Source organism: Hyperolius riggenbachi, chromosome 9 (genome assembly GCF_040937935.1).
Source record: "Hyperolius riggenbachi isolate aHypRig1 chromosome 9, aHypRig1.pri, whole genome shotgun sequence".
Lineage (NCBI taxonomy): Eukaryota > Metazoa > Chordata > Amphibia > Anura > Hyperoliidae > Hyperolius > Hyperolius riggenbachi.
Genome location: NC_090654.1, coordinates 12,166,515 through 12,194,509, shown reverse-complemented (window position 1 = coordinate 12,194,509; position 27,995 = coordinate 12,166,515). Strand labels below are relative to the sequence as shown.

Here is a 27,995-nt window from a genome sequence, read left to right as displayed (position 1 = left end):
TCTCACCACTGAAGATAGGACGCAGGTAATGGTACAAACAACAAAAATCTCCCTAATGTAGCAGTAAACACATTGTTATAACTAATATACATATTTTTTCATGGAATAGAGCTTAACACCTAATAATGGTTTAAAAAGAAGATAAAAGAAGGAAAAAGGAACAATACTAATAAAAAATATTGCTCTTTTCTGTACACAATATGTGTGACAGTTTATATGTAAGGGGCTGCCATGGGTCCAAGGTCCACCCCTCTGCCCCATCTGTGGTTATGCACTTGTAGAAAGATCTGTAGCTATGAAAAGTGTGGATGTAAATCAAAAGTGTTGCTCTATTCTGTACACAATATGGTCTAAGCATGTAGTTCTTATGTAAGGGGCTGCCGTGGGTACTCTGCTCCATCTGTAGTTATGGCCTCATAGAAAATATCTTTAGCCCTGAAAAGAGTGTTCCAATTTCTAAAGTATGTCTATTTATGGCCAAGAGGCTTGCTTCTAAGAAATGGGCAATGAGATGCTCATATTTACAACTAGCAAGCAAATTTAATGCAAATTGTATGCGGCCTGCAGATGAGCCAATGAATATAAGCCAGACATACATCTGATTGACCTGATTTCAAGAAGCATATAATTTACAGCCAGAATCGACCCTCTTTAGGGCTCACCCACTGTGGTCACTGCAGGCTGATTTGTGGATGTCTTACTGGTGATTTCTACTTCCAGGGAAGAAATGTGAGAATATTGCCCAAATGTGTTTTTCAGTATCCTTGACTTGTAAAGTGTTTTGAGGGCAAAACATAAAAAATTGAACCTAAAGAAGATCACAAAAGGACTTACCTTTTACTGTTTCTTCTGAAGTGCTCCATTCTATAGGCTGGCTCCAGTCACTCCATTCACCTGGTTCATCGACCACAGATCTCACGCGGACCTTGGCTTCATACGCAGTGCCCAGGGGGAGGTCATGCATTACAACTGACAGCTCGTGTTCTCTAAGAAACATTATCTTTCCTTCCTGAGAAAACAGAGAGGTTGCTGATAAAGTCATAAGAATCAAAGAACCCCTTTTATATGAAATTACAGGTTCCCTAAAGCCCTGATTTAGCCCCCCATACTTCCCCCTCCTTCCATTTTTATGCTATTTATACTGTAGGCAAACGGTATATATTGGATGTATCAGGTTGGCTGAATCCTGTAGTTCCTTGCTGCTAAATGAATAGGAGTTGCTTCCCCAGCAGAGAGCAGGTCACCTGACCCAACTCACTTCCACCCTCTTCAGTTGACAGATTAACTCTTTATAGCCAGCACTACAGCTCAGCTTGTCCTCTTTGTTTAGTTTGAAATAAGGCATTTAAGCTTTTCCAAACCTTCACTGTTAATAAAGAACAAGTATACCTCCCATCAGCCCCGTTTTTCATCAGGTGGGACACTGGGGGGAAGTATATCTGTCTACCTAATACCTAATCTCTGGCTAACCAATACTGGGGGTTGCAAAATACAGCATCGCAAATAGCATACTTGAGCCTTCGGGGAAGGGGGGCACAATTTTTACATCCTCGCCCTGGAAGCAATATAGCCTAGAAACTGCCCTATTCATACTCTTTACCCAAACTGACAAAGTTCTCCACAATCTCTCTCCTCCCATACATCTTCTCACTAGTTACCAGATACCAACCCAACCGCAATCTCAAATGTGCACAAGACCTTCTTTTGTCCGCCTCTAGAATCCCCTGCTCGGATTAACATATTCAAGATTTCTCACGTGCTCCACCCCTGCTCTAGAATCCCCTTCCACAACACATCAGCCACTCTCCAACCTTTGAAATCTTTAAGTGTTCTCTCTAAATTCACTTTTTCTAACAAGTATACACTCTAACTTAGGCCATTCCCCCTTCAACCTCTGGCCAAGAATGTGCTCATTACTAAATATTTCCTAGAAACACTTTGCCTCTAGGTATACATATTGTATACATCCCCACCTCTTGTCCCCCCCCTCCCATTTCTTTAGATGTAAGCCCACAAAGGGGGCGCTCTCTCACCTTTTTTATTCTTTTTGTGTCTTCCAATTTGTTATACCTTTATTCATTGTTACATTTGTTATTACCAATTTTGTATTTTGTACCAGTGTCTATATTTGGTGTATACCATTGTCTGTATTATTATGTACCCCGAGTTTGCTTCTTACTTTGTGCTGCGCCACGGAATATGTTGGCACTTTGTAAATTAATAATAATAATAGTTATGAGCAGTAGGTGGTCAAAGAGCTTTAAAGGGGCACTATGGCGAAAAATTTTAAAATTTAAAATATGTGCAAACATAGACAAATAAGAAGTACTTTTTTTCCAGAGTAAAATGAGCCATAAATTACTTTTCTCCTATGTTGCTGTCACTTACAGTAGGTAGTAGAAATCTGACATAAGTGACAGGTTTTGGACTAGTCCATCTCTTCATAGGGGATTCTCAGCAAGGCTTTTATACTTTATACAGATGTTCCATAAAAAGGATTTAAACAATGATGCTGGCCAGCTTCCCTTCTCGCTACACAGCGGCAGTAGGATAGAGCAACTTCCATTCACTAAGGGCTTTTGAAAATAAATAAATCCCTAAGAATCCCCTATGAAGAGATGAACTAGTCCAAAACCTGTTGCTTCTGTCAGATTTCTACTACCTACTGTAAGTGACAGCAACATAGGAGAAAAGTAATTTATGGCTCGTTTTACTCTGTAAAAAATGGACTTCTTATTTGTATGTTTGCACATATTTTACAATTTAAATTTTTTTTCGCCATAGTGCCCCTCTAACAGTTTCTTCACTGAGCTTTGCAGCAGATTTAAAGAGTAAAAATGTTTAAAATAATGTTTGTAAAGAAAAGACATATATTAAAAAAATGGCACTGGCCTGTAAGAGATATTTTCACATTTATATTTTATGTATTGTATTTATAAAGCGCCAACAGATTACGCAGTGCTGGACATTAGTTTAGGTTACAGACACTGGCGTAACAATATGGGAAGCAGCCCCTGCCCCTGCGGGGGGACCCGGGGCCCCCCTGGGGCCTGCTCATGGCTGTTTTGGGGGGGGGGCAGGAGGGGTCACAGCATGAGGGGAGAGCTTTGCACATCAGCAGGGAGGTGGGACAGGCTCTCCCCTCTGCGCTCGCCTCCTGCATCTATCTAAGGGGCAGCAGTGGCATTGGCGGCAGCTATAATTACCTCCATTCACCACCGGAGGTCTCCGATCTGCAAGGGCTTCACATTACTTCCTGTTTTAACAGGAAGTAATGTGAAGCCCTTGCAGATCGGAGACCTCCGGTGGTAAATGGAGGTAATTATAGCTGCCGCCGATGCTGCTGCCACTTAGATAGATGCTGGAGGGGAGCGCAAAGGGGAGAGCCCGAGGTGAGGGGGGGGCATCCCCCTTCCCCGCTGATATGCAAAACTCTCCCCTCATGCTGCGACCCCTCCTGCCCCCCCAAAACGGCCATGAGCAGGCCCCAGGGGGGGGGAGGGGAAAGGGGGGCCCGCTCAAATTCTTGCAGGGGGGCCTGGGGACTTCTAGTTACGCCCCTGGTTACAGACAATATTTAGGGGTGAGATACAGCAATACGACAATACAGGCATACAAGAAAAAACAGATCACGTAGCACAGTATGAGTACAAGGTAATGCTTAGTCACTGGATGGGAGCATGGAGATCACACAGCACAGTATGAGTACAAGGTAATGCTTAGTCACTGGATGGAGGCATGGAGATCACACAGCACAGTATGAGTACAAGGTAATGCTTAGTCACTGGATGGAGCATGGAGATCACACAGCACAGTATGAGTACAAGGTAATGCTTAGTCACTGGATGGGAGCATGGAGATCACACAGCACAGTATGAGTACAAGGTAATGCTTAGTCAGTCACTGGAGGGGAGCATGGAGATCACACAGCACAGTATGAGTACAAGGTAATGCTTAGTCACTGAATGGAGCATGGAGATCACACAGCACAGTATGAGTACAAGGTAATGCTTAGTCAGTCACTGGATGGGAGCATGGAGATTAGGTAAGTCCAGTTCACTCAGATCCATAGGATGGGCATGAACAGGTAGGAGACATAAGATGGAGGACCCTGCCCGAAGGCTTACAATTTAGAGGGAGAGGTGGGGACAAGAAAGGTAGGGGACCAGAGTTCAACTGCGGTTTTAGAGCACTAGTGTGTGTGTGTGTGTGTGTGGGGGGGGGGGGGGGCAGAGTGAAAAGGTGAGTTTTGAGGGCCTTCTTGAAGATGTTGAAGGAGGGGGCTGCCCTAATGGGTTGAGGTAGGGAGTTCCATAGTGTTGGAGCAGCTCTTGCAGTGGTGTAGCAATAGGGGGTGCAGAGGTAGCAACCGCATCGGGGCCCTTGGGCTAGAGGGGCCCCGTGGGGGCCACCCTCAACCACCTCTGTATTGGTCCTGTGCTGTTAATGATCACTTTTATAGATGCTTTGAATAGTGGTAATCATTAACAAACTGTTCCCCATCCCCCTCTTGCACCTCTGACACTGTGGATGTCCTGGCTTTGGTGGACCATATCAATTGTTGTGTATAGCATGCTTGGGTGGCCCCAATGCAAAACTTGCACCGGGGCCCATAGCTCCTTAGCTACACCACTGAGCTCTAGAGAAGCCCCATAGGTGTTCATGGGACTGGGTGATGTGGGGTGCAGTCAGGCGAAGTTCATTGGAGGAGCAGAGTGAGCGGCTAGGTGTGTGTGTACCTCTGGGTTTTGTGGACGGATTTGTAGGTCAGACACAGTATCTTGAATCTGATTCTGGACTGGATATACCATAAAATCTTGACATAGTTTTGTATTTTGAGCTATATTTACCATGGCGACCGACTAGGAAGGAATGCACAGATCTAGCTGAATTCCGTATACCGACGACTTTCACATTAAGGTTTTGCAAATTTGAGTTCAAAGTTGAAATTTGTAATTTCATACATGCAAATTTTGAATGTTATGAGAAATTAGGTTTGTGTAATGTATAAATTTGTATAAAAAAAAAATGTAAAAGATGTCTACTGAGAGTGTGCGCAAAAGCCAGGAATACGAAAACTCCATATGAAAATTCTATGCAAAAACAAGAAAACTTAATATGAAAAGAAGAAACGTTCTAAGCAAATTTGTAACTCCTGTGAACATATTTGCGCAAATTCGAACTAACTGCAGTATAATTAATGTTATGTTATTGCAAAAAAAATCTTTGCAATAACTGACAATTCACAATTTTGAAATGCAAACTCAGAATTTGCGAAATTTCGGATATTCGTTAGGAATTCAGTGTGGAATTTTAAGATTTTTTTGGGGGGGGATTTGCAATTCTGACCATTCCTAAATTAGACCAGGTTTCTGGTCAGACCAAAAAAGGTGAGCAGTTCACTATGGTGTGGGCACAGATGTTCTACACTTTATTATTAAAGGGAATCTGGAGTGAGAATAAACTTATGATATAATGATTTGTATGTGTAGTACATCTAACAAATAAAACAATACTAGCAGAGATATGAGTCTTATATTGTTTCCAGTACAAAAATAATTAAAAAACTCCAGTTGTTATCTGAGGGCTCTTTCACATTAGGGCAGATTTTCTGCGTTTCAACGCAAAGGGTAAAGTTTGCGTTACCCAAGGTGAAATGAAAGTCCATAGACTTTCATTTTAGGCCCGGTTCACATTAGCGTTCGCTATCAGGATTTTCCGCATCGGATCCGGAACGCATACTGTACAAACGGAACGTACGTTCTGCATAGCAATGTAATGTCTATGCGGACGTTCACACGCGTCCGTTCCGTACGTACCGGAGCCGGATCGGATCCGGACTCCGGACTCTTTTCCAACATGCGCTATTTTTTGGGTCCGGATCTCCGGCCCACGCATCCTGACCGGAACCTGACCTGAGCCTGACAGCACCATCCGGAACACAGAAACCAATGGGAAACGGAAGGCACAGAACACACTGCCCACAAAAACCTGACGTTCTACCCCACTTCCTATGCGTATCCAAGCTGCCATTTCGGATGGGGACACATGGGCCAAGCATGTCTGGAGTGGAGCAGCAGTGACAGACGTGCTGGAGCTGTTTGGCAGAATGTCGGAGGTGGAGGTGAGGGCTTACAGCGGAGGAACTTGATTCTACAGGTGCACCAGGTGCACCTTCTGCTGACCCCAACATTTTTTTATTTAATTTCGCTATTTTTTGCCCACGGATCCGGATGGCAGCCTGATGCATGCCTGATGCAAACGGACCGGATCCTGATCGGATCCTGATCGGAACCGTACGGTTCCGATCAGGATCAGGTCCTGATCCGATCAGGATCCGATCAGGATCCGGTCCGTTTGCAAGGCAAAACGCAAGTGTGAATGGGGCCTTAGCTTTCACATATAACGCAGCCTTTTTGTGCGTTGCGTTACACTGCACCCAGGCGCAGTTTTCCGGCCGACGCTAGCTTTATGCGTTACAATGTTAGTTAATGTAAAACGCACACTATGCACGTTTTTAATCCGTTAACGCAGGCAATCTGTCCCAGAATGCAACAGAGGAAGAATGTAGAAAGTTGAAAACTAAAAGAAAAAAAAATTACCTGCGTTTTCCTATGTGCTGTAACGCATTGAAAACGGATTAAAAACGCACACACACTGCAGTGCAACGCATATCAAAACGCATTAAAACGCATACAACAAAACGTATGCTTTGAGCGTTCTCCAATGCAAGCACTGATGTGAAAGAGCCCTAAGCAAAAGAGCTTGTCTGAGCTCCACGACTTTCATAGTTGCAGAGAGCTCTGTCTTCTGAAGCTCATTATCTCAAGGGTCTGACACTGTGTTTTGTTTTTTCAGCAGAGTAAAGTTCATAAGCCTGCTCTGTGAAATAATTTACAATGCTGAGTGTAGTGTGTAAATTGCAAATATTAGAGAATGATGCAATGTTATAAAAAAAAAAAAAAAAAATATATATATATATATATATATATATATATATATATATATATATATATATATATATATATATATATTAAAATAAAAATATGAGACTATTTTCTTTGCTACTAATGTTCTATTAATTATCCATACTACACATACAATTCATTAGATCATATATATATATTTTTCGCTTCAGCGTCACATTAAGGTGGATGAAACTCTTTTTTCCTTACCTGCCATGATGCCTTAATGGGTTTATAGCAGATTTCAGACTCTGTCTTGTCTATGATAGTTGAGACATTATTGACCCAAGTGAGATTCCATTGACCTTCAGTTGTTTTCTTAATGCTGAGAGAGGTTGGTGGATCCAGGCGAACTGCAGGAAATAATATATTTAAGTGTGTTTTTATAGCATGGATAGAATAGTTAGTACTCTGGTCTTGCAGTGCTAAAGTTCCCACTACAGTCCTTAAAGTGAACCTCCAGACAAAAAATCTACTCAGCAGCACTGAAAAGGCTTGGGGCTTGATTCGCAACAGAGTGCTAACTGTTAGCACGGCCATTTTCGCGTAAATTTTCGCATTGCGCGCAATCGCGAATTTTCACGCGAAACAATAACGTTTTCGCGCGCAAATGCAAATTTTCGTGCGAAATCGATATAGTTTTCACGTAAAAATTTGCGTTTTCGTGCGAAAACGTTATCGTTTCGTATGAAGATTCGCGATGCGAAAATTCACGGCCGTGCTAGCAGTTAGCACTCTTTTGTGAATCAAGCCCCTGGTGTTTCTTTAACAGTTTCACAGCATCAGAACTTTGTTTTTCTTACCCAAGCCTCATTTTTAGCTGCATAGAAACTAAGCTCCGCCCTATCAAAGAAATCGGCCCAGGCATTTTCCCCCTGATGCTGTGCAAATCATGATGGGATTTCTGATGTTGCTGTTCTCGTTGCCTAGCAACTGGGAGGGGTGATCAGCACACAGGACAGTTGGAACTGTGTCTCATGCTCCCTGTCACCTCCTTTCAACCAAAAAGATGGCTGCCCTCATGAAATCACAAACATTTGCCTGTTCTTTTAAAACAAGGGTGGGTAAGAGATTATATTACCATCTTTTCTAATTAACATAACTAATGTAACTTAATGGCAGTATGTTTGTTTATGCTGAAGTTCCTCCATGTTCATTGAATTTGCATGTTCTCCGCTGGTTGTGTTAGTATATATTGGTATGGAGTAGAACGATAGGATGAGATGGGATAGGGGCCAGATTTCTGTAAAGGCTACAAAGACCACGGCCTTAGGTTCTGAAAAAGCAGAAGGGCGGCAGGACTTGGGAGAGATAAGATGCCACCTGTCAAAGTAAATAATCTCCCCTGAGTTCAGGAATTCCAGAGTTCCGTGCCTCTTCCTTACGTACTGGTGTGTGATGAGACAGCTTGCACTGCTGCTCTTGCTGGTAGTGGTGGGGCTTGGACACTGGAAAGTACAAATCCGGCCCTGGTTGGGAGTGAATAAAGTGGAATGAAACAGGGCGAGATGAGACTGGATAGGATGTGATGGGATAGAATGACATGAGATAGACAAGCACATGGTGGTATGGAAGAGGATAGAAATGGGATAGGATGAAATGAGATTGGGTGGGGTGAAAGAAGTAGAGATGTCACAATCACACAATTTTACGTTCGCGAACTTCCAAAAGTTGGCGCTGGGCCTTTCGAGTGACACAGTCATGTATATCTTCAATACTGATTGCCTGATGAAGCGGGCTCTTGACCCGTGAAACGCGTTGCATGACTGGAGAGTTCATAATAAATTTTATTGTTTATGTATAACGAATCATTGGCTGGTCATTATATACCTGAGGGTGGTAACCACCAACTCCCCTCCTTTTAAACGGTTTTAAACCATTTTATTCTAATTTGGCGCCTCTGTTACTATTGGTTATCTTTGAACTTCCAAAAATGTTCGCGAACAGGCGAATCTGGTGAACCGACAGACTTCAATGGGCAGGCAAATTTTAAAACCTACAAAGACTGTTTCTGGCCAAAAAAGTGATGAAAAGTGTGTTTCAAGGGGTCTAACACCTGGACTGTGGCATGCTGGAGTGCGGTATGCGTTTTTTAAAATTTATTCTTTACAAATAAAGTGGATCTATGTAAAGATGCAGGATCAACACCTCTGGACATTAAAGAGGAACTCCAGTGAAAATAATGTAGTAAAAAAAGTGCTTCATTTTTTACCATAATTATGTATAAATGATTTAGTCAGTGTTTGCTCATTGTAAAATCTTTCCTCTCCCAGATTAACATTCTGACATTTATTACATGGTGACATTGTTACTGTGGGCAGGTTATTTAGCTGTTTCTAGCTGCTCTGTCTGTTACAGACAGCTAATAACAGCTATTTCCTGTCTCTGAACATTGTTACATTGTGTCAGTTTGCCAGGAGTACCGCGGTATTCAGAGCTTCTTGTGGGAGGGGTTTCAGCACAAAATCAGTCACACAGCGCCCCCTGATGGTCTGTTTGTGAAAATCATTGTCTTTCTCATGTAAAATGGGGTATCAGCTACTGATTGGGAAAAAGTTCAATTCTTGGTTGGAGTTTCTCTTTAATTTGGCAGTTGGGTTGAACAACTGTCTTTCACTAAGTGCTTTAGAAAATAAAGAAGACCCTGAGAATGCCCCCATGAGGAGATCAAGCAGTCCAAAACTTTTCAGGCCCCATTCACACTGGAGCGTTTTGCCGTGATTTCGGCAAAACGCTCAAACGCTAGTGCTTTTTAAAAGCACTAGCGTAATGAAACCATATGGGCCCGTTCTTACTTGGGCATTTTGCGCTAATCGCCGCAAATCGCCCAAAAACGGGCAAAAACGGGAAACGCAAAAGCGTCACCTGCACCATTTTCAGACGATTTCCCGGCGATCACGTTTCAGTGCTATAGAAGTGCTAAACGTGATCGCAGCAAAATCGCCACAGTGTTCAGTGATTTTTCTGCGTGAAATTACAGAACAACCACTCCTGAAAAATGCTGGCACAACGCCTGCGTTTTGTGTTTTGTAAGTGTGAATGTGGCCTCAGACCTGTCCAATTTTTACTACCCTCTGAAAGTGACAGCAGTATAAGAGAAAAAGTAATTTATTGCCCATTTTACTCTGGAAGATATGTACTTCTTATTTGTATGTGTTTACATACATGTTAGAATTTACATATTTTTTGCAATATTGGTCCTTTAAATGCTTCTTTGGATTGTCCTACATACCACTCTTTTTTTAACAATACTGCTTCGTTTATCTCACTTCCTGAAAGAAAATTCCAAACCCCAAAACTTCTGTCAAACCTTCCAACAGAGGTGCCTGGCTCTTCTACTGACCACATATGCTATTGCTCCGTTATTGCCTGATGAAGCGGGATCAAACCTGCGAAACGCGTTGCATATTTGGAGTTCATAAATAAAATATATTAACTGTCTTTACTACAGTCGTTGTGTGTCTACTTGGAGGAGGTAAGTCCACCACTACCTCCTCTATTCACCAAGAATTTGGTGTTTAAGCTCATTTAGCTTCCTTTTATCCTTTTGGCACCTCTGTTCTCCTGCATAATATTGAGCCCACCCTGAGTGGAGGGTTGAACCCCCTTTTTTCTCATCTACAGAGAGCGACTTCTTATTCCTGAGTGGTGTCAGGAAAATCTCCCCACCTGCCTTTACAGTGGTTGCCTAATGGTGACCCTGGTTTGTGAGTATTAATATTTACTCTATCTAGTAACCATTTACCAGTACATATTACACTATTGGGGCTCTTGGTGTTCCTTGTTTTTATCTTCCAACAGATGAGACAGATTATTCCAATAAACGACCGCAGATTTTCATTAGCAAGGAGATGTGACAATGGTTGTCTTGCCTACAGCACCAAAATTGTCACAAACAACCTCGTGGCCTCCAGCTATTGGAATCCGCCAGTCTGAGTGATTGTTGCCGCAAATGCCAGGACTGACACTGATATATGTAGTCATTTAATTTAATAAAATGTCTAAATTGAGGACAGTTTGTGCTGCTTCGAAGGAACTAATGACAATTACCTGGTGCCGGAACGCGTCACTTGGGGCAAACAGAAGATTGCTGCTCTGCTAATGATATTTTTGTTGTTTTTGTAGCACTGCTGTGGTTGCAAGGCCCCTTGTTGGCTGGTTTTGGAATGCGTAGATGGGGAAGCTATGCATGTATTTTACATTTCTGTCACCAAAACAATCACTTCAGATCAGGCCTGGTCCGCCCATGATGCCCAGTGAGACAACTTTCTCAGGTGGCAGAAGTCTAGGGGCAGCACCAGACAGAAACAGGAAGTGAAGAGTGCCTGGCTAACCTATACTGGGGGCAACTGTACTTGGCTCCCAATACTGGGGGGCAACTGTACCTGGCCAACCTATACTGGGTAGGGATGGTCGCTGGATTCCGCAATTCCGGACGGAATTTGGTGAATCCGGTTCCGATGCGACAGAAAACACAATTCCGCGGAAATCGGTGACCATGCTACGAAAGAGAGATGAATCTACATAGCTATCTGGGGTTCTCTTCGGACAACTGTTGAACACAAAATGCAAGGCCATGCCTGGGTGGGCTTGAACCACTAACCTTGCAGTTAACAGCCAAACGCGCTAACCAATTGTGACACAGAGACTGTGCATGCAGTTGCTGTTGAAGGATTTTATGGGGATGTATGTGTGTCTTTTGGAGGAAGTAAGTAAGTATGCTCCAAGAAGTTTCAGCATGTAGTGTTGGTGGTATAATGGTTACGATAGCAGCCTACCGAGCACTAGACCTGGGTTCAATTCCTGGCCAATGTATGTAAGCTGGCTTTTGAAATCCTACAATTCCCTAAGCAAGCTCATTTTTCTCTTGGATATATCATAATGGTACATGCTAGGCTGGCTTCAGCATGTAGTGTTGGTGGTGGTATAGTGGTGAAGAGAGCTACCTACCAAGCATACCATTCACTAGACCTGGATTCAATTCCTGGCCAAGGTAAGTAAGCTGGCTTTTAAAATCCTACAATTCCCTGGAAGACGAGACCCTCCTCTCTCTGAGAGGAGGGAGGAAGAGAGGAGAAAAAGGACTAAGGGAACAGTTAATAGGGTCTATGGGCTACCATATAGCATAAACAAGGTTCCATTTGCGATTATTTTACTTTTTTCACGGGAATACGGAATTCCGCGGAATTTCTTAAAAATCCTGCGGAATTTTCATAGCGACGGAATTCAGCGAATTCCGACGGAAAGGAATTTGCTCTTTGCGATCATCCCTAAAACTGGGGGCAATTGTACCTGGCAACCAATACTGGGGGCACCTATAACTGGCTACCTACCTATACTGAGGGTGTTTTTTTGGGGGCTCACCGCAGCTATAACATGCGGTGCAAATTGTCGGGTGCTGTGCAATCATTCCAATTCAAGGGGGGGGGGGGGGGGGGGGGCGCATCCTCGCAAGTATGCCTCAGGCAGCAAAAAGTTTAGGCCCTGCTTCAGACCCAGTTGAGGCTGCAGGACTGCATTCTGTCTTGGGGTCTCCGAGGCTGGGGTTGAATGTTCTTCAGCTCAGTTCTGGTTCTTTTTTTAAAAGGAATATTTGAGTTGTGAGCCTTAGTACATGAAGGAGACAGCCAGGGGCACCTGGGCAATTGCCCCTGGGACCAAAGATGGCTGCCGAGCCCCCCCAGGTTTCCCCTCAAAATAGCTGATGCTACCAGGGACCCCTGCAAAGTCCTGGGAAGAATGGCAACTCACCTGACCTGGTGGGGGTACACTGTCAGTCCGTGGCCCCCTGACTACCAAAAGCATCCATTCAAAGTATTTTCACTCAGTTTACCCTTTTACTATATATATTTGGTAAGACTGTACAATCAAGATTGTATCATTAACGGGCACTGTAAGGTAAGCACTAAAAACAGCTATGGTGCACAAATCTTTTGTGCAATCAGCGACTATTGCCAACCACTGCACTGTTTGATACTGATTAGTGTAATTGCCTTCTTAAAACAGAAGGAAATTTGCAATAATTCAGTTATAAATGAACATTTGTGGTTACCCACAATGCACACCTACTAAATATGCAAATTATCCCTTTTTGCCCTTGTTAAGCCAAGCAAGCATCCAGAACCGCTGGTTTATAGCAAGCCTATAGCTTTAAGTTTTACACAGCCATATCAAACCCACATGTAGACAGTCTGTTTCGGACTTTTGGTCCTCATCAGTACATGGCAGGGATTGATAAGGCTGTATGAGATAGGGCTTGGACGAGTACAACAGAGTAACCAAGCAGGGTCACCCTGAGCTGCTTGGTTACTCTGTTGTACTCGTCCAAGCCGTATCTCATACAGCCTTATCAATCCCTGCCATGTACTGATGAGGACCAAAAGTCCGAAACAGGCTGTCTACATGTGGGTTTGATATGGCTGTGTAAAACTTAAAGCTATAGGCTTGCTATAAACCAGCGGATCTGGATGCTTGCTTGGCTTAACAAGGGCAAAAAGGGATAATTTGCATATTTAGTAGGTGTGCATTGTGGGTAACCACAAATGTTCATTTATAACTGAATTATTGCAAATTTCCTTCTGTTTTAAGAAGGCAATTACACCAAGCTTTGCTTTTTTAGTAGGAGGGCTTTTTGGTTCCTTTTATTCCCCTGATACTGATTAGTTTCTAGGCAAACACAGCAGTTATTAACCTCCCTGGCGGTAAGCCCGACACAGTGTTAGCCGTCCCAGGGGATCGCATGGCCCCGGAAGGATTTTTTAAAATAAAACTTGTGCTATAGTCTTCAGCTAGCTAATTATGTCCCCCCAAGTGCCTCCGGTCCCCACCGATTGCCTCCGATCACTGCCGTAATACGTACCCCCCAGGGATTCCCCTATGGCGCAGCCTCCCAATCAGCTCCAGGCTTCGCTATGGGGAGGATCGGGACTGCGCATGACGTCGTTCCTAGCCGCAATTGCAGTATAGAGGGCGCTATTGCGGCCAGGAATGCCAAGAATCACGCGTGTTCCCAGGCCTGTCGGCGCCTATCGGCGCATGTCGCCGAAAACGGAAGTAGCTGCCGGCGGCGGCGAGCACAGGAGCATCGGAGCGAGACTGCGTGGGCATCGGACAGCTGCAGGAGGATGGTGGAAGCCCCAGGTGAGTAAAACTCTTTTTGATAGACTTAAAGAGAACCAGAGATGAAGCACCCTCATGTATTTTACCTTATAAATCAGTGGGAACATGACAGTAAACACCTAATCTGCTCTTTGTTACATTGTTCTCTGTTTAATTTGCCTGTTATCACCTCTAAGATAAGAATCCCGACTAAGCAGTCGGCTGGCTTTGCTACAGAAAGATTATAGCTTAGACTGTGTTCTTTTGTGTCTTTTCAAGTCCAAGCCTGCCCCCTGCTGGCTTTGCTCAGAAATCATTATAGCTGAGTCATTATAGCAAAGCCAGACTCAATGCACAGTCCGGGATTCTTATCTCAGCTAGATAACAGACACTTTTAGCAGTGAGGATGAAACAGAGGGCAGGGTAGGTGTTTTCTCTAATGTTCCCACTGATTTCTATGGTAAAATACATGAGGGTGCTTCGTCTCTGGTTCACTTTAAGTGTCCCTTTAAGTAATTATGGCTTAAGAGGTGGTGCACAGGAACACAAATTCCACCTGTGCGTCATTACGCATTACAATTTGCAATTACGCATCATTATTATAATGCAAAATTTGCAGATTACACGTAAATAGTTTTGCAAGTTAATTTAACTACTAACCGTAATTACGCATAATAGCATAATTGATGCATAATTTTGTTTGTGAACTTTTACACATTTTTCGCATTGGATATTTAAATAGACACGCATGTGCAGTATACTGGTTAATGAACACAAAATTTTTTTGCATACGAACGCATCTTTCACATTGAATATTCAACCAGTAGCTGCACATGCACAGAACACTGGTGAATAGATGCAAATATTTTTACGCATTGAACTCAAATTATGCGTAATTGCAGGTGTAATTACGGTTCACAAACGTAGTATGCTGTATGTAATGTGAATACACAAAATTTTGCGTAATCGTAGTTAACCCATTATGAGCAGCACTACACAGGAATCCAGTCATTTTGAGGAACCGCGAGTACTTACCGCTGCCGTACGCATAGAAAGCGCGCAGGAACGCCACCGGTTGGTTTGTCCGCCTCCCATCACAGTTCACACTAATGTTTATTCTGTGGCTGACCGTCAAAGGATATTTTTCCTAAAACCAACAAAAGAGAAGAGAGCAGATGAAGAGCGGTATCCAAGCCATGGAATACATCGCCAAATGTCTGTTTAGGCCCCGTTCCCACTGAGGGCTAGTTCACACTGAGAGCTTGTGTTCAGGTCCACAACCACGATTTGGCGGGCCACATCTCTTGCGATTCAGCGCAATTTGCGTTTATGATTTACATTAAATAGAACGAGAATCACAGCGCAATCGCCCCCCAGACACAGCATGCAGAACGTTTGCGATTGATCGCAATCTTAAACGCTGCAGTGTGAACGTATCTATAGGGATACGTTGGCAGCAGCACATTGCTGATCGCGGGCGATCAGCAAAGCGCTGAAAAAGCGCTAAGTGTGAACGAGCCCTTACTTCTGCATCACATGCGGCCAGCGGGAGGGGATAGTATAATGTCCGATGGTCCGCAGCTGTTGCCTGGGGCAGATGCGCTCCCCCATAGGTTATATGGAGAACGCATGCACCTGGCCTGGGATTATCACGGACTGTACAGAAGTGCGATCCCCATCCTGCAATGGATTTCGCGTATCCGATACAGCGTGACAAGTTTGAACGGCTCCTATATACAGTGAGGTCCGAAAGTTTGAGCAACCTTGTTAATTTTCATGATTTTCCTGTATACATCGTTGGTTGTTACGATAAAAAATGTCAGTTAAATATATCGTATAGGAGACACACACAGTGATATTTGAGAAGTGAAATGAAGTTTATTGGATTTACAGAAAGTGTGCAATAATTGTTTAAACTAAATTAGGCAGGTGCATGAATGTGGGCACCAGAAAAAAAGAAATGAAATCAATATTTAGTAGATCCTCCTTTTGCAGAAATTACAGCCTCTAAACGCTTCCTGTAGGTTCCAATGAGAGTCTGGATTCTGGTTGAAGGTATTTTGGACCATTCCTCTTTACAAAACATCTCTAGATCATTCAGGTGTGATGGCTTCCGAGCATGGACAGCTCTCTGTAACTCACACCACAGATTTTCAATTATATTCAGGTCTGGGAACTGAGATGGCCATTCCAGAACAGTGTACTTGTTCCTCTGCATGAATGTTTTAGTGGATTTTGAGCAGTGTTTAGGGTTGTTGTCTTGTTGAAAGATCCAGCGCCAGTGCATCTTCAGCTTTGTCACTGATTCCTGGACATTGGTCTCCAGAATCTGCTGATACTGAGTAGAATCCATGCGTCCCTCAACTTTGACAAGATTCCCAGTCCCTGCATTGGCCACACAGCCTCACAGCATGATGGAACACCACCATATTTTACTATAGATAGCAGGTGTTTTTCTTGGAATGCTGTGTTTTTCCTCCAATTATAACACCCCTTGTTATGCCCAAATAACTCAATTTTAGTTTCAGCAGTCCACAGCACCTTCTACCAAAATGAAGCTGGCTTGTCCAAATGTGCTCTAGCATACCTCAAGCGGCTCTGTTTGTGCTGTGGATGGAGAAAAGGCTTCCACTGCATCACTCTCGTATACAGCATCTCCTTGTGTTAAGTGCGTGGAATGGTTGAACGATGCACAGTGACTCCATCTGCAGCAAGATGATGTTGTAGGTCTTTGGTGCTGGTCTGTGGGTTAACTCTGACTGTTCTGACCATTTGTCGCTTCTGTTTATCCGAGATTTTTCTTGGTCTGCAACTTCAAGCCTTCAATTGCACGGAGTCTGAGGTCTTCCATTCCCTCAATATGTTCCTAATTGAGGAAACAGACAGCTGAAATCTCTGAGACAGCTTTCTGTATCCTTCCCCTAAACCATGATGATGAACAATCTTTGTCTTCAGGTCATTGGAGATTTGTTTTTTTTTTTTCTTAGCCCTGGAAGCGTACTGATTGCTTCCAGGAAGCATAGAGGACGGGAAACTTTTTTTTATGTCAGAAAGTCCGTCGCCTCTGATGAGAAGCCGTTGGTTTTTCTGCCGGGGACTTAGATCAATGAAAGGGATGTGTATCATCCATGTACTGCAGCCTCTCTCTTTCACGAAGCACTCCATTAATCATTAGCTTTTAATGTGTTGCTTTCCATTAGCAGCTTTCTCTTTCCTCTTTAGCAACTCCTGTTTCATGCCAAGGTGCCCCTTTGGGCTGCAGCCACCCAAGGCCCGAGCCCTTTTGGCCTTTCCAGAAAGCCATCCCTGACTAGGACTTCATATGCCAAATACAACATGAGTCACAGCATAGCCTTTATGGTACTCTGGACTGGTAGACAAATCCCTGGGCCTCTACACAATCCTCATCTGTGACTTATTTTATAGAGACAATGAAGTGACCCACAGGCAGAGGCAAGGCGTGGTTAATACTGGCATGTGTTTGATTAGACCACGCCCCTTTGGGAACTCTTGTCCATTTGAGGTTCCTGCAAGATGAATAAAGTCTCCTGCATGTGTGAGCAAAGGTTGAGAAAAAAACTTCTTTCTAAACATTTAAAGGGGTTCTGTGGTATTATAAAAATCCAACAAGCTGACACTTACCTGGGGGTTCTATCGGCCCCCTGCAGAGGTAATGTCCCACGCCGTCCTCCTCCGATGCTCCGTTCCCCGCTGCCGGTCCCCATGTAATCACGCGAGTGATTACACTGCAGCTGCGTGGCCGCGCGCGTACTCACTGCTGTGCGTGTCATCGGGAGCTTACTGCGCAGGTGCAGTACAAGAACACTTCGTACTGTGCAGTAAGCTCCCGATGACGCCAGCAAGCATTACTCATCTGTTTAGACGAATATTAAACCGGGACTGGCGGCGGGGAACGGGTGATCGGAGGAGGACGGCGCGGGACAGGACAGCTGCAGGGGGCCGATAGAACCCCCAGGTAAGTGTCAGCTTGTTTGATTTTTATAATACCACAGAACCCCTTTAAGCAGTAATTAGACTAAATTTCCTACTACTACCCCCAGTACCACTTTACTGTGCAATAAGGAACCTATTTGATGATAGTCCCGTAATATACTTACATATCGGCCTTGATACATCAGATTAATCCCGCAGCTTCTGGGGTTCCCGCCATAGAGTGAAAGAGAGCAGCTACCGCTTATATCTCTGGGTGTGTAAGGGAAAAAAATTAATTACAAATATAAAGTAGATTTTTTATTTTTTTTAACAAAATGTGACTTTTATGACATCCTGATGTGAAGACAAACTCCAAGCTAGGGATGTGTGAAATTGTCGCTGGCAGTGTCACAAGATTTTCTGCGAACTTCCCATTGGTCCGCGAGAAACTCCCAAACAATTACTTAGGGCTCTTTTCCTCTAGCAAGTCCCTAATTTTTTTCCACTATTGCGATCGCGATTTTGCTATGCAATGCATAGCATATCAAAATCTCGGTAAAAATCGCTCAGCAGCGCGATTACGCTTTGGTAAAAATCGAATCACAGTAGTGGAAAATACCTACCGCGATTCCTGTGTTATTTAGCAAACCCTAGCGATTTAAAAAAAAAAACAAAAGCTAGCAATTTGCGATTTTGAGATTCAGCATCGCAAATGCTCCTAGTGGAAAAATGCCCTTAGGGGCAGCACGGCGGCAGCGCTCGGTCTCCAGTTCAAATCCCAGCCAGGTCAACATCTGCAAGAGTTTGTATGTTCTCCCTATTAGGGATGCTCATTCGGATTCTGCGGAAATGGAATTTCCGAAATTCTGATCGGAAATTGCATTTCCGCATCGGAATGCGGAAATCGGTAATGCAAGTGCAGTAGGCGGATTTCCGCTGGAAATCGTGGAAATTTCCGTTCGACTTTAGCATCGATTTTCTCAAAAACTATAAGGTCTTTTTGAAAACTTTTTTTTGCATCTTGTTGACAAGATTCTGTTTAATAAACCCTGAAAATTGGTGTTTCTAGGACTTACAGGGGCTTTGCTATTAACCACTAAAGTCGGCGGATTTTTACTGTAATGTAAAATGCAGAAAATCTGCATCTGCCTATTTCCTGCATTTTACATTGCAGTAAAAATCCGCCGACTTGCCGCGATTTCCGGCGGAAATTCCATATCGGAATGCGGAAATTGGTAGCGGAAATCGGAATCAATAATTGGCAATGGCGGAATGCGGATTTACCGTGGAATCGGAAATTGGCATTTCCGACCATCCCTACTCCCTTTATCTGCGTTGCTTTTCTCCCACATCCCAAAACATACAGATAAGTTAATTGGCTTCCCCCTAATTTGGCCCTAGACTACGATACATACACTACACAATACATACTGTACATACACATAGGACTATGGTAGCCGGGGATTAGATTGTGAGCTCCTCTGAGGGACAGTTAAGTGACAAGACTATATACTATGTTCAGCGCTGCATAAGATGTTGGCGCTATATAAATACTAATAATTATGTGGAACTTGCACATTCGATTAGAAAAATGATCATAAATGGAAGTAAAAACAATTCTATTTACAAATGTTTCACTCTTATTTATGGTTGTTTTATGGAAAATCCTTGTAGTATATTTGACAACAGGGATCCCCATATAGTCCCGCAGGCAGAAGAAAGGCAAAAATCCCACCAAAAAATGCACTATAAAGTGCAATAAAAGAAAAAAATCCCAAATGCATTTTTGGGAGGGATTTTTACTGTAGCACCTTAATTATTTATGAACTAGCTGATTGCCCAGCTTTGCCCGGGTATGTATTTGGCTGGTGTTGGCTCCGCCTACTTTTTCTAACCCTAACACACAATTACTCACTGACCAAGTTTGTGAGCTTTGCGGTCTTTGGTATCAATAATCTGCATTGAAATGAAACAAATCTGATTGGCTGTGTGTGGCTCCACCCCCTTTTCTGCATTTGAACCCCAGTCACCCAATAACCAACTGTACCAGGTTTGAGGCCTGTGCCAGTAACAGTGCAAGAATGGTAGCAATTAAATATTCCCCTTGAAAAGCAACAGGTGAAGTTTGATTCACTTTTGTAGGATCCACCCACTTTTCTGAATATTAATCCCAGTCACCCAGTGACCAACTGTGCAAAGTTTAAAAAACCCTGCCATTAACAGTGTAAGAATGGATGCAGTTTACATTTTCCCAGTGAAATTTGTATTTGTCTCCACCCACTGATGACCCGGCGTTGCCCGGGTATGTATTTGACTGGTGTTGGCTCCGCCCACTTTCTAACCTTAACACACAAACACTCAATGGCTGCAGTTTACACTTTCCCAGTGAAATTTGTTTTTAGCTCCGCTCACTTTTTGTAACCTGGACACAACGTCATTACTCAATGCCCAAGTTTGTGAGTTTTGGGGTCCTTGGCATCAATAATTTGTATTTTCCCATGAAATGAAACAAATCTGATTCACTGTTTGTGGCTCTGTCCCCTTTTCTGAATTTGAACCTCAGTGACCCAATGACCAACAGGGCTTGTGCCATGAACAGTGCAAGAATGGCAGCAATTTTAATATTCTCCTTGAAAAGTGACATGTGATTTTTGAATGGCATTTTTAGGCTCCACCAACTTTTCTGAATATTAATCCCAGTCACCCAGTAACCAGCTATGCTAAGTTTGAGAACCCTGCCATTAACAGTGAAGAAGGGCTGCAGTTTACAATTTCCCAGAAAAATCTGTTTTTAACTCCACCCACTTTTTGTAACCTTGACGCACAGTCACTACTCAATGACCAAGTTTGTGAGCTTTTGAGTTCCTGGCATCAAAATTGTGCTAATGGAAGCAGTTTATCCAGCAAAGAAATCTGGCTGTTTTTGGCTCCTCCCCTTTACTGAATTTGAACCCCAAACACTTAACGACCGACTGTAGCAGGTTTGAGGCCTCTGCTATTAACAGTGTGAGAATGGCTGCAGTTTCAATATTCCCCTTGAAAATCAATAGGTGAATTTTGATTGGCTCTTGTAGGCTCCACCTACTTTTCCGAATATTAAGCCTAGTCACCCAGTGACCAACTGTGTGAAGTTTGAGAACCCTGCCATTAACAGTGTAAGAAAAGCTGCAGTTTACATTTCCCCATGTAAAAAGTTAGTTGTTTTTGGCTCCGCCCACTATTTCTAATCTTGACATACAGTCACTAATTGACCAAGTTTATGAGCTGTGGGGTCTTTGGCATCAATAAGTTGCATTTTACCATTGAAATTAAACAAATCTGATTGGCTGTTTTTGGCCCGCTCCCTTCAGAATTTAAACCCCAGTCTCCCAGTGACTGACTGTAGCAGATGTTAGGCCTCTGCCATTAAGAGTGCATGAATGGCAGCAATGTAAACATTCCCCTTGAAAATCAAAAGGTGAATTTTGATTTGCTGCTGTAGGCTCCACCCACTTTTATGAATATTAGTCCCAGTCACCCAGTGGCCAACTGTGTCACATTTGAGAACCCTGCCAATAACAGAATGGCTGAAATCAATCTAACAAATCTGATTGGCTGTTTGTGGCTCCACCCCTTTAGTGAATTTGGACCCCAGTCACCCAATGACTGACTGTATCAGGTTTGAGGCCTCTGCCACTAACAGTGTAAGAATGGTAGCAATGCGAATATTCCCCTTGAAAATCAATAGGTACATTTTGATTGGCTGTTGTAGGCTCCACCCACATTTCTGAATATTCATCCCAGTCACCCAGTGGCCAATTGTGTAAAGTTTGGGAACCCTGCCATGTAAAAAATGAAGGTGTTGGCACCGCCCACTTTTTCTAACCTTGACATACAGTCACTCAATTATCAAGTTTATCAGCTTTGGGGTCCTTGGTATCAATACTTTGTATATTCCCATTGAAAAATAAACAAATCTGGCTGTTTGTGGCTCCGCCCCCTTCCTGAATTTGGACCCTAGTCACCCAGTGACCAACTGTACCAAGTTTGAGGCATCTGCTTTTAACAGTGTAAGAGAATGGTAGCAGATGAAATATTCCCTTTGAGAATCAAAAGGTGAATTTTTATTGGCTTTTGTAGGCTCCATCCACCTTCCAAAATCTTAATCTGTCACCCAATGACAGACTGTGCAAAGTTTGAGAACCCTGCCATTAACGGTGTAAGAATGGCTGCAGTTTATATGTTCCCAGAAAAAGTTATTTTGGCTCCGCCCACTTTTTGTAACCTTGACACACAGTCACTCAATGGCCAAGTGTGTGAGCTTTCAGGTTCCTGGCATCAAAAATGTGGGAATGGAAGCAGTTTATCCACCAAGGAAATCTTATTGGCTGTATGTGGCCCCGCCCCTTTAGTGAATTTGAACCCCAGTCACCCAATGACCGACTGTAGCAAGTTTGAAGCCTCTGCCATTAAAAGTGTAAGAATAGCAGCACTTTAAATATTCCTTTTGAAAATCAATAGGTGAATTTTGATTGGCTGTTGTAGGCTCCACCCATTTTCTTGAATCTTAATCACATTCACCCAGCAGTGACCAAGTGTGGCAAGTTTGAGAACCCTGCGATTAACAGTCTAAGAATGGCTGCAGTTTACATTTTCCCATTTAAAATGAACGGCTGAAATTTGATTGGCTGTTTTATGCTCCGCCCACTTGTCATGGATTTGTAACCTCGGTCACCAAGTGACCAACTGTGTCAGGTGTGGGGACTCTGGCTTGATTACACACACACACACACACACACACACACACACACACACACACACACACACACACACACACACACACACACACACACACACACACACACACACACACACACACACACACACACACACACACACACACACACACACACACACACACACACACACACACACACACACACACACACACACACACACACACACACACACACACACACACACACACACACACACACACACACACACACACACACACACACACACACACACACACACACACACACACACGATTTATTCATTCATTCGTTGCAGCTTTGCTCTGCTTTGTGATCCCGGAATTTTTCTGAATTATTGAGATCCTGTTGAGCCTCATTTTGTGCCTTTCTACCATTGCACCTTGGCTGTTTTTCAAACTGTTTTTTTCAAACAGTTTATTTGATTTATTTTTTAATGCTAGTGTCTGTATGCCAGTATAGACCATTTTCCTATTCTACAGACAACAAGATCTAGAATTAATTAAAGGGAACCTGAGGTGAGAGGGATATGGAGCCTGCCATATTTATTTCCTTTTAAACAATACCCGTTACCTGGCAGTTGTCCTGATTGTAATGTCAGGCTTGGCAAGCTATCAGCTCACAGCTCAGCTCCTATGCCCCAATCTATCCCCACCTTCTTCACCCTGTGTGGCGTGTCACCGCTTGAGGAAACAACACCTGCCCGACTTCAGTTACACCCAGGCCTTGGAGGTGCAAGGTATAGGAGCTGAAATTAGAGTGAACAATGTAACTCACCAGAACCTATCAGGAGATAAGCAGAGTCCAGTAACAATCCGAGGTCATACACGTACAATCAGAAGTATCGCGGTACACAAGGAGCAGGCAAAATCAGGGTCAGGCAATCCTAGGTCGGTCCAGGCAGAGATCAGAGAGTAGTCAGGGGTCAGGCAGAAGGTCGGTTCAGGTGGCAGGCAGAGAGTAGTCAGATCCCAGGCAGAGGTCAGTTCACAGGTAATCAATAAGCAGTAAATCACCCCCAGCAGAAACACACAGCCAAAGCTATCACGGGCAATGACAGAAAGCACTCAGCTGGTTTAAATACTTCATGCAACCAATCAGTGGCCGGCCACATGCACACCGCAGCCAATCACACGCAGGCAATAATCCTGTTTAAGTGTCAGCTGAAGAGATCAGCTGACACAGGTAGCAATACATGTCAGCTGACTAACCACTCAGCTGACCAACAAAACCTCCTGACTTTGTGTCAGCTATAGCATACTGGTTAAGAGCATCGCCTCCAATGTGAGAGACCAGTATTCATTCCCGGTCAGGGTCAGCATCCATTATTTTATATGTATTAAATAAACCCCTGCCTAAGTGTCAGCTGACTATCCTGTCAGCTGACACTACCTCTGTCGCCGCCTCAGACCATACTGTGGCCGAGAGGAGCGAGACATCCGCCCACCAGTACGCACAGAGCGATCCCCAGTGCACGCATCACCAGCGGAGGACGGCCGTCAGCAGGCGGAAGTGGAGGACCCGTCGCGACTCTCGTCAGGAGCGGTCGCATTGCGGGAACCTCCAGGTGAGTTCCTAACATTGATATTGTATCTCTAATACTTTTTAGCCATAGACCCTGAACAAGCATGCAGCAGATCAGGTACACTGACTCAGGTTTTACTGGATTATCCATATGCTTGTTCCAGGGTTTTGACTCATGCACTGCTTATGCCAGAAGATCAACAGGACAGCCAGGCAACTGGCATTATTTACAAGGAAATAAATATGGCAACCTCCATATCCTTCTCACCTTGGATTCCCATATCCTTCTCACCTCGGGTTAATTATTTTGATGACAATCTCTAATTTCCTTGTTGGGGGGGTTAGGAAATAGCGGTGGATGTTCAACTAATTTATAATTACAGGTTCTCTTTAATACAGCGTCCAAGCTCTCTTCAATTAAAGTACACCTGATGTGAGAGAGATATGGAGGCTGCCATATGTATTTCCTGTTATACAATACCCGTTTCCTGGACTCCTGATGATCTTTTTGGCTGCAGTAGTGTCTGAATCACACAAATGAAACAAGCATACAGCTTATCCAGTCACACTTCAGTCAGTGCACCTGCTGCATGCTTGTTCAGGTTCTATGGTATTAGAGGCAGAGGATCAGCAGGATTGCTAGGCAACTGGTATTGGTGCACTTTAAGACATGGCTGTTATGATCGGTGTCTCTGTTATCCTGCTGGTGGCTGTTCTGATGAACTGTGCTGTGGAGTTTCCAGCATAGCAGCGGTTCTTTTCTACAACGCCGTGGAACATTTCCTGTGTGCATCTACTTGGTTTTGGATGCCCGTGTTCATTCTACTTATTTTTCTGGCCTTTTGTTGATCCTTTGTGTTATACAGAAACTTGTATTGCGGCCTGATGAAGGGCAAACTTATGATATGAGAAGCCCGAAACGAACATGTGTCGTTGCCTATAAGATACAAAAAATCTTCTCCAAAATTTAATCAAGCCAGAATACAATACTCATCTATTGGCTTCAAATATATGTGCCTTATGGCAGTGATTTAACCATATGAAGACCTATGATATGAGTGGAATTGAAAAAGCTTTTAAACATTTGCTGACTTTTTGACATTTTTGTACCAATAAAGTTTTTTCTACAAAGTTTTTTGCCAAACTGCACTTTACCTCTGTGTTTTACTTAAAGCCCTTTACTATAAATTACTTAGACTTCCACGATCAGCCAGCAGGTGTCTCCCGTGTTGCTGACAACTTTGCAGTTCCCCGGATCGCCAGCAGATGGAACTATAGGAACTTCCTGAAAGATTACCTGATCAATGTGCTGCTACTTAAGGCCGGACTTCCTAGCAGCACATTGCTAGTAGTGATGGGAATTCCGGCTCTTCTCGGAGAATCGGCTCTTCTGAATCGGCTCCCATTAAAGAGCCGTCTCTTACGGCTCTCAATCGGCTCTTCATTAAATATCACTAGACACCACTCAGAATCGGAGTAAAAGCCCCGCCCCCGTCTCCATGACAACTCCAGACTGCTTCTCTGACTCTGGCAATCCCTCCTGCTACTGCTCTGCTCCGCCCTATACACTCCTACAAGCTGCAAGAGGAGCACTATATCTCCCAGCATGCCTCAGCGCCCTTTATTACACAACAAATCAGAGCTGTGTGGGGTGGCTGAGGCATCGGCTCTTTCAGAACCGAGAACCGGCTCTTGTCGTTCGCAGCAAAGAGCCGGCTCTTAGAGCCGGCTCGTTCGCGAACAACCCGTCACTAATTGCTAGATCATTTTGTTTGGTTCCCTGCAGTGTTGTGACTCTGGCCATCACTCCTGTATCCTGAACTCCTGGTATATTGACCCCTGCTTGTCCGACTAATCTCTTGCCTTCTGATTCTGTACTTCTTATCCATTCTGATTGCCCAGTTTGATTACTGCCTGTCTGACTATTCTCTCGTATGCTGATTTGATTATATGCTCCTGTATATAGTGTGTGTTATGTATCATTGTATATTTTGTATAGATAGACTATAGGTTTAGTGAGTTGTGATGCACCACGTGTAGGTTGTATATAGATTGTATGTGTTTGGTGATCTGTGTTTGTACACATTGCATAATTGTAAATAAACACATTTATCATTTCTACTCCGTTGTACAGACGTTTGTATTTCAGTGTGATCTTCTGGTGTTGTTTAAACCTAAGGGTTGACTATGCAGAAGTCAAGGATCTGTCAGTCTGGGTCTTGTCACGACCACGATCTGCATGGTCAATCGTTACAATGGCTCTATTTACATCCAAACCAGGAAGTAAGAAGGATGGAATGCTAGTATGTTTTATAGAACATATATTTCTATAAAGCAGGAGGAGGTGGCAGCGGTACCCAAGACAGGCTGCATCTGATTGACCAGCAGTATAGGTGTGCAGTGCCCAAATTATAGGCATGTTACACAACCTGCATTCAAAACAGATGCTACAAAATGGAGGATGTTGGCTTCCAAAACAGTTTCCGCGCAGAGTGCTCCATACTAAACTCTTCCACCGCATTGAGGGATCCTCATGGAAGAGAGAGACTCTAATCTCTAATTAACAAACATATATCATTGTGCTTCTCATACTGTGTGGATTACCGTATATACTCGCATATAAGCCGACCCGCATATAAGCCGCCCCCCCAACTTTTCCATGGAAAAACAGGGAAAAATGATTGACCCCCATATAAGCCGGGGGTAGGAAATGCTGGATTGGTGCAGGCCACGTAATCCCCCCAGTGTGTCCCAGTATAGCTAGTATAGTGCCCAGTATGGGTATGTAGTGCCCCAGTATAGCTAGTATAGTGCCCAGTTTAGCTAGTATAGTGCCCAGTTTAGCCAGTATAGTGCCCAGTATAGGTAGGTAGTGCCCCAGTATGGCTAGTATAGTGCCCAGTTTAGCTAGTATAGTGCCCAGTTTAGCCAGTATAGTGCCCAGTATAGGTAGGTAGTGCCCCAGTATGGCTAGTATAGTGCCCAGTTTAGCTAGTATAGTGCCCAGTTTAGCCAGTATAGTGCCCAGTATAGGTAGGTAGTGCCCCAGTATGGCTAGTATAGTGCCCAGTTTAGCTAGTATAGTGCCCAGTTTAGCCAGTATAGTGCCCAGTTTAGGTAGGTAGTGCCCCAGTATAGCTAGTATAGTGCCCAGTATAGCTAGTATAGTGCCCAGTATAGCTAGTAGAGTGCCCCAGTATAGCTAGTAGAGTGCCCCAGTATAGCTAGTAGAGTGCCCCAGTATAGCTAGTAAAGTGCCCAGGTTAGCTAGTATAGTGCCCAGTTTAGCTAGTATAGTACCCAGTATAGGTAGGTAGTGCCCCAGTATAGCTAGTATAGTACCTAGTATAGTGCCCCAGTATAGCTAGTATAGCGCCCAGTTTAGCTAGTATAGTGCCCAGTTTAGGTAGGTAGTGCCCCAGTATAGCTAGTATAGTACCCAGTGTAGGTAGGTAGTGGCCGGTATAGTGCCCTGCTCCCCCCGCTGCTATTACCTGCAGCGGCTTCCTCGTCCCCGGCGGCTCTTCCTCGTCCCCGCTCTCATGCCTCTATGAAGAAATCACAGCAGCGCGCCTGGCGCTGCTGCTCTGATGATGCAGGGGGCAGGAAAGAGCGCGGCTCCCTGTAGCGGCGATCTGCATCGCCGTTACCATGGGAACCGCTCTTTCCTGCCCCCTGCATCGTCACAGCAGCAGCGCCGGGCGCGCTGCTGTGATTTCTT

At 43.9% G+C, this 27,995-nt stretch overlaps 1 protein-coding gene across 1 annotated transcript in view; it reads right to left on the bottom strand.

Moving 5' to 3' along the window:
- IL2RB (interleukin 2 receptor subunit beta) overlaps positions 1–27,995 on the bottom strand; it is a 57,743-nt gene that overhangs the window by 11,765 nt on the left and 17,983 nt on the right. The window contains exons 4-7 of the mRNA XM_068252919.1: positions 18,182–18,266; positions 15,099–15,210; positions 7,176–7,318; positions 835–1,009 (exon numbers count right to left, since the gene is read on the bottom strand). Of these exons, the coding sequence (XP_068109020.1) occupies positions 835–1,009; positions 7,176–7,318; positions 15,099–15,210; positions 18,182–18,266 (515 nt within the window). The remainder of the gene's footprint in view (positions 1–834; positions 1,010–7,175; positions 7,319–15,098; positions 15,211–18,181; positions 18,267–27,995) is intronic.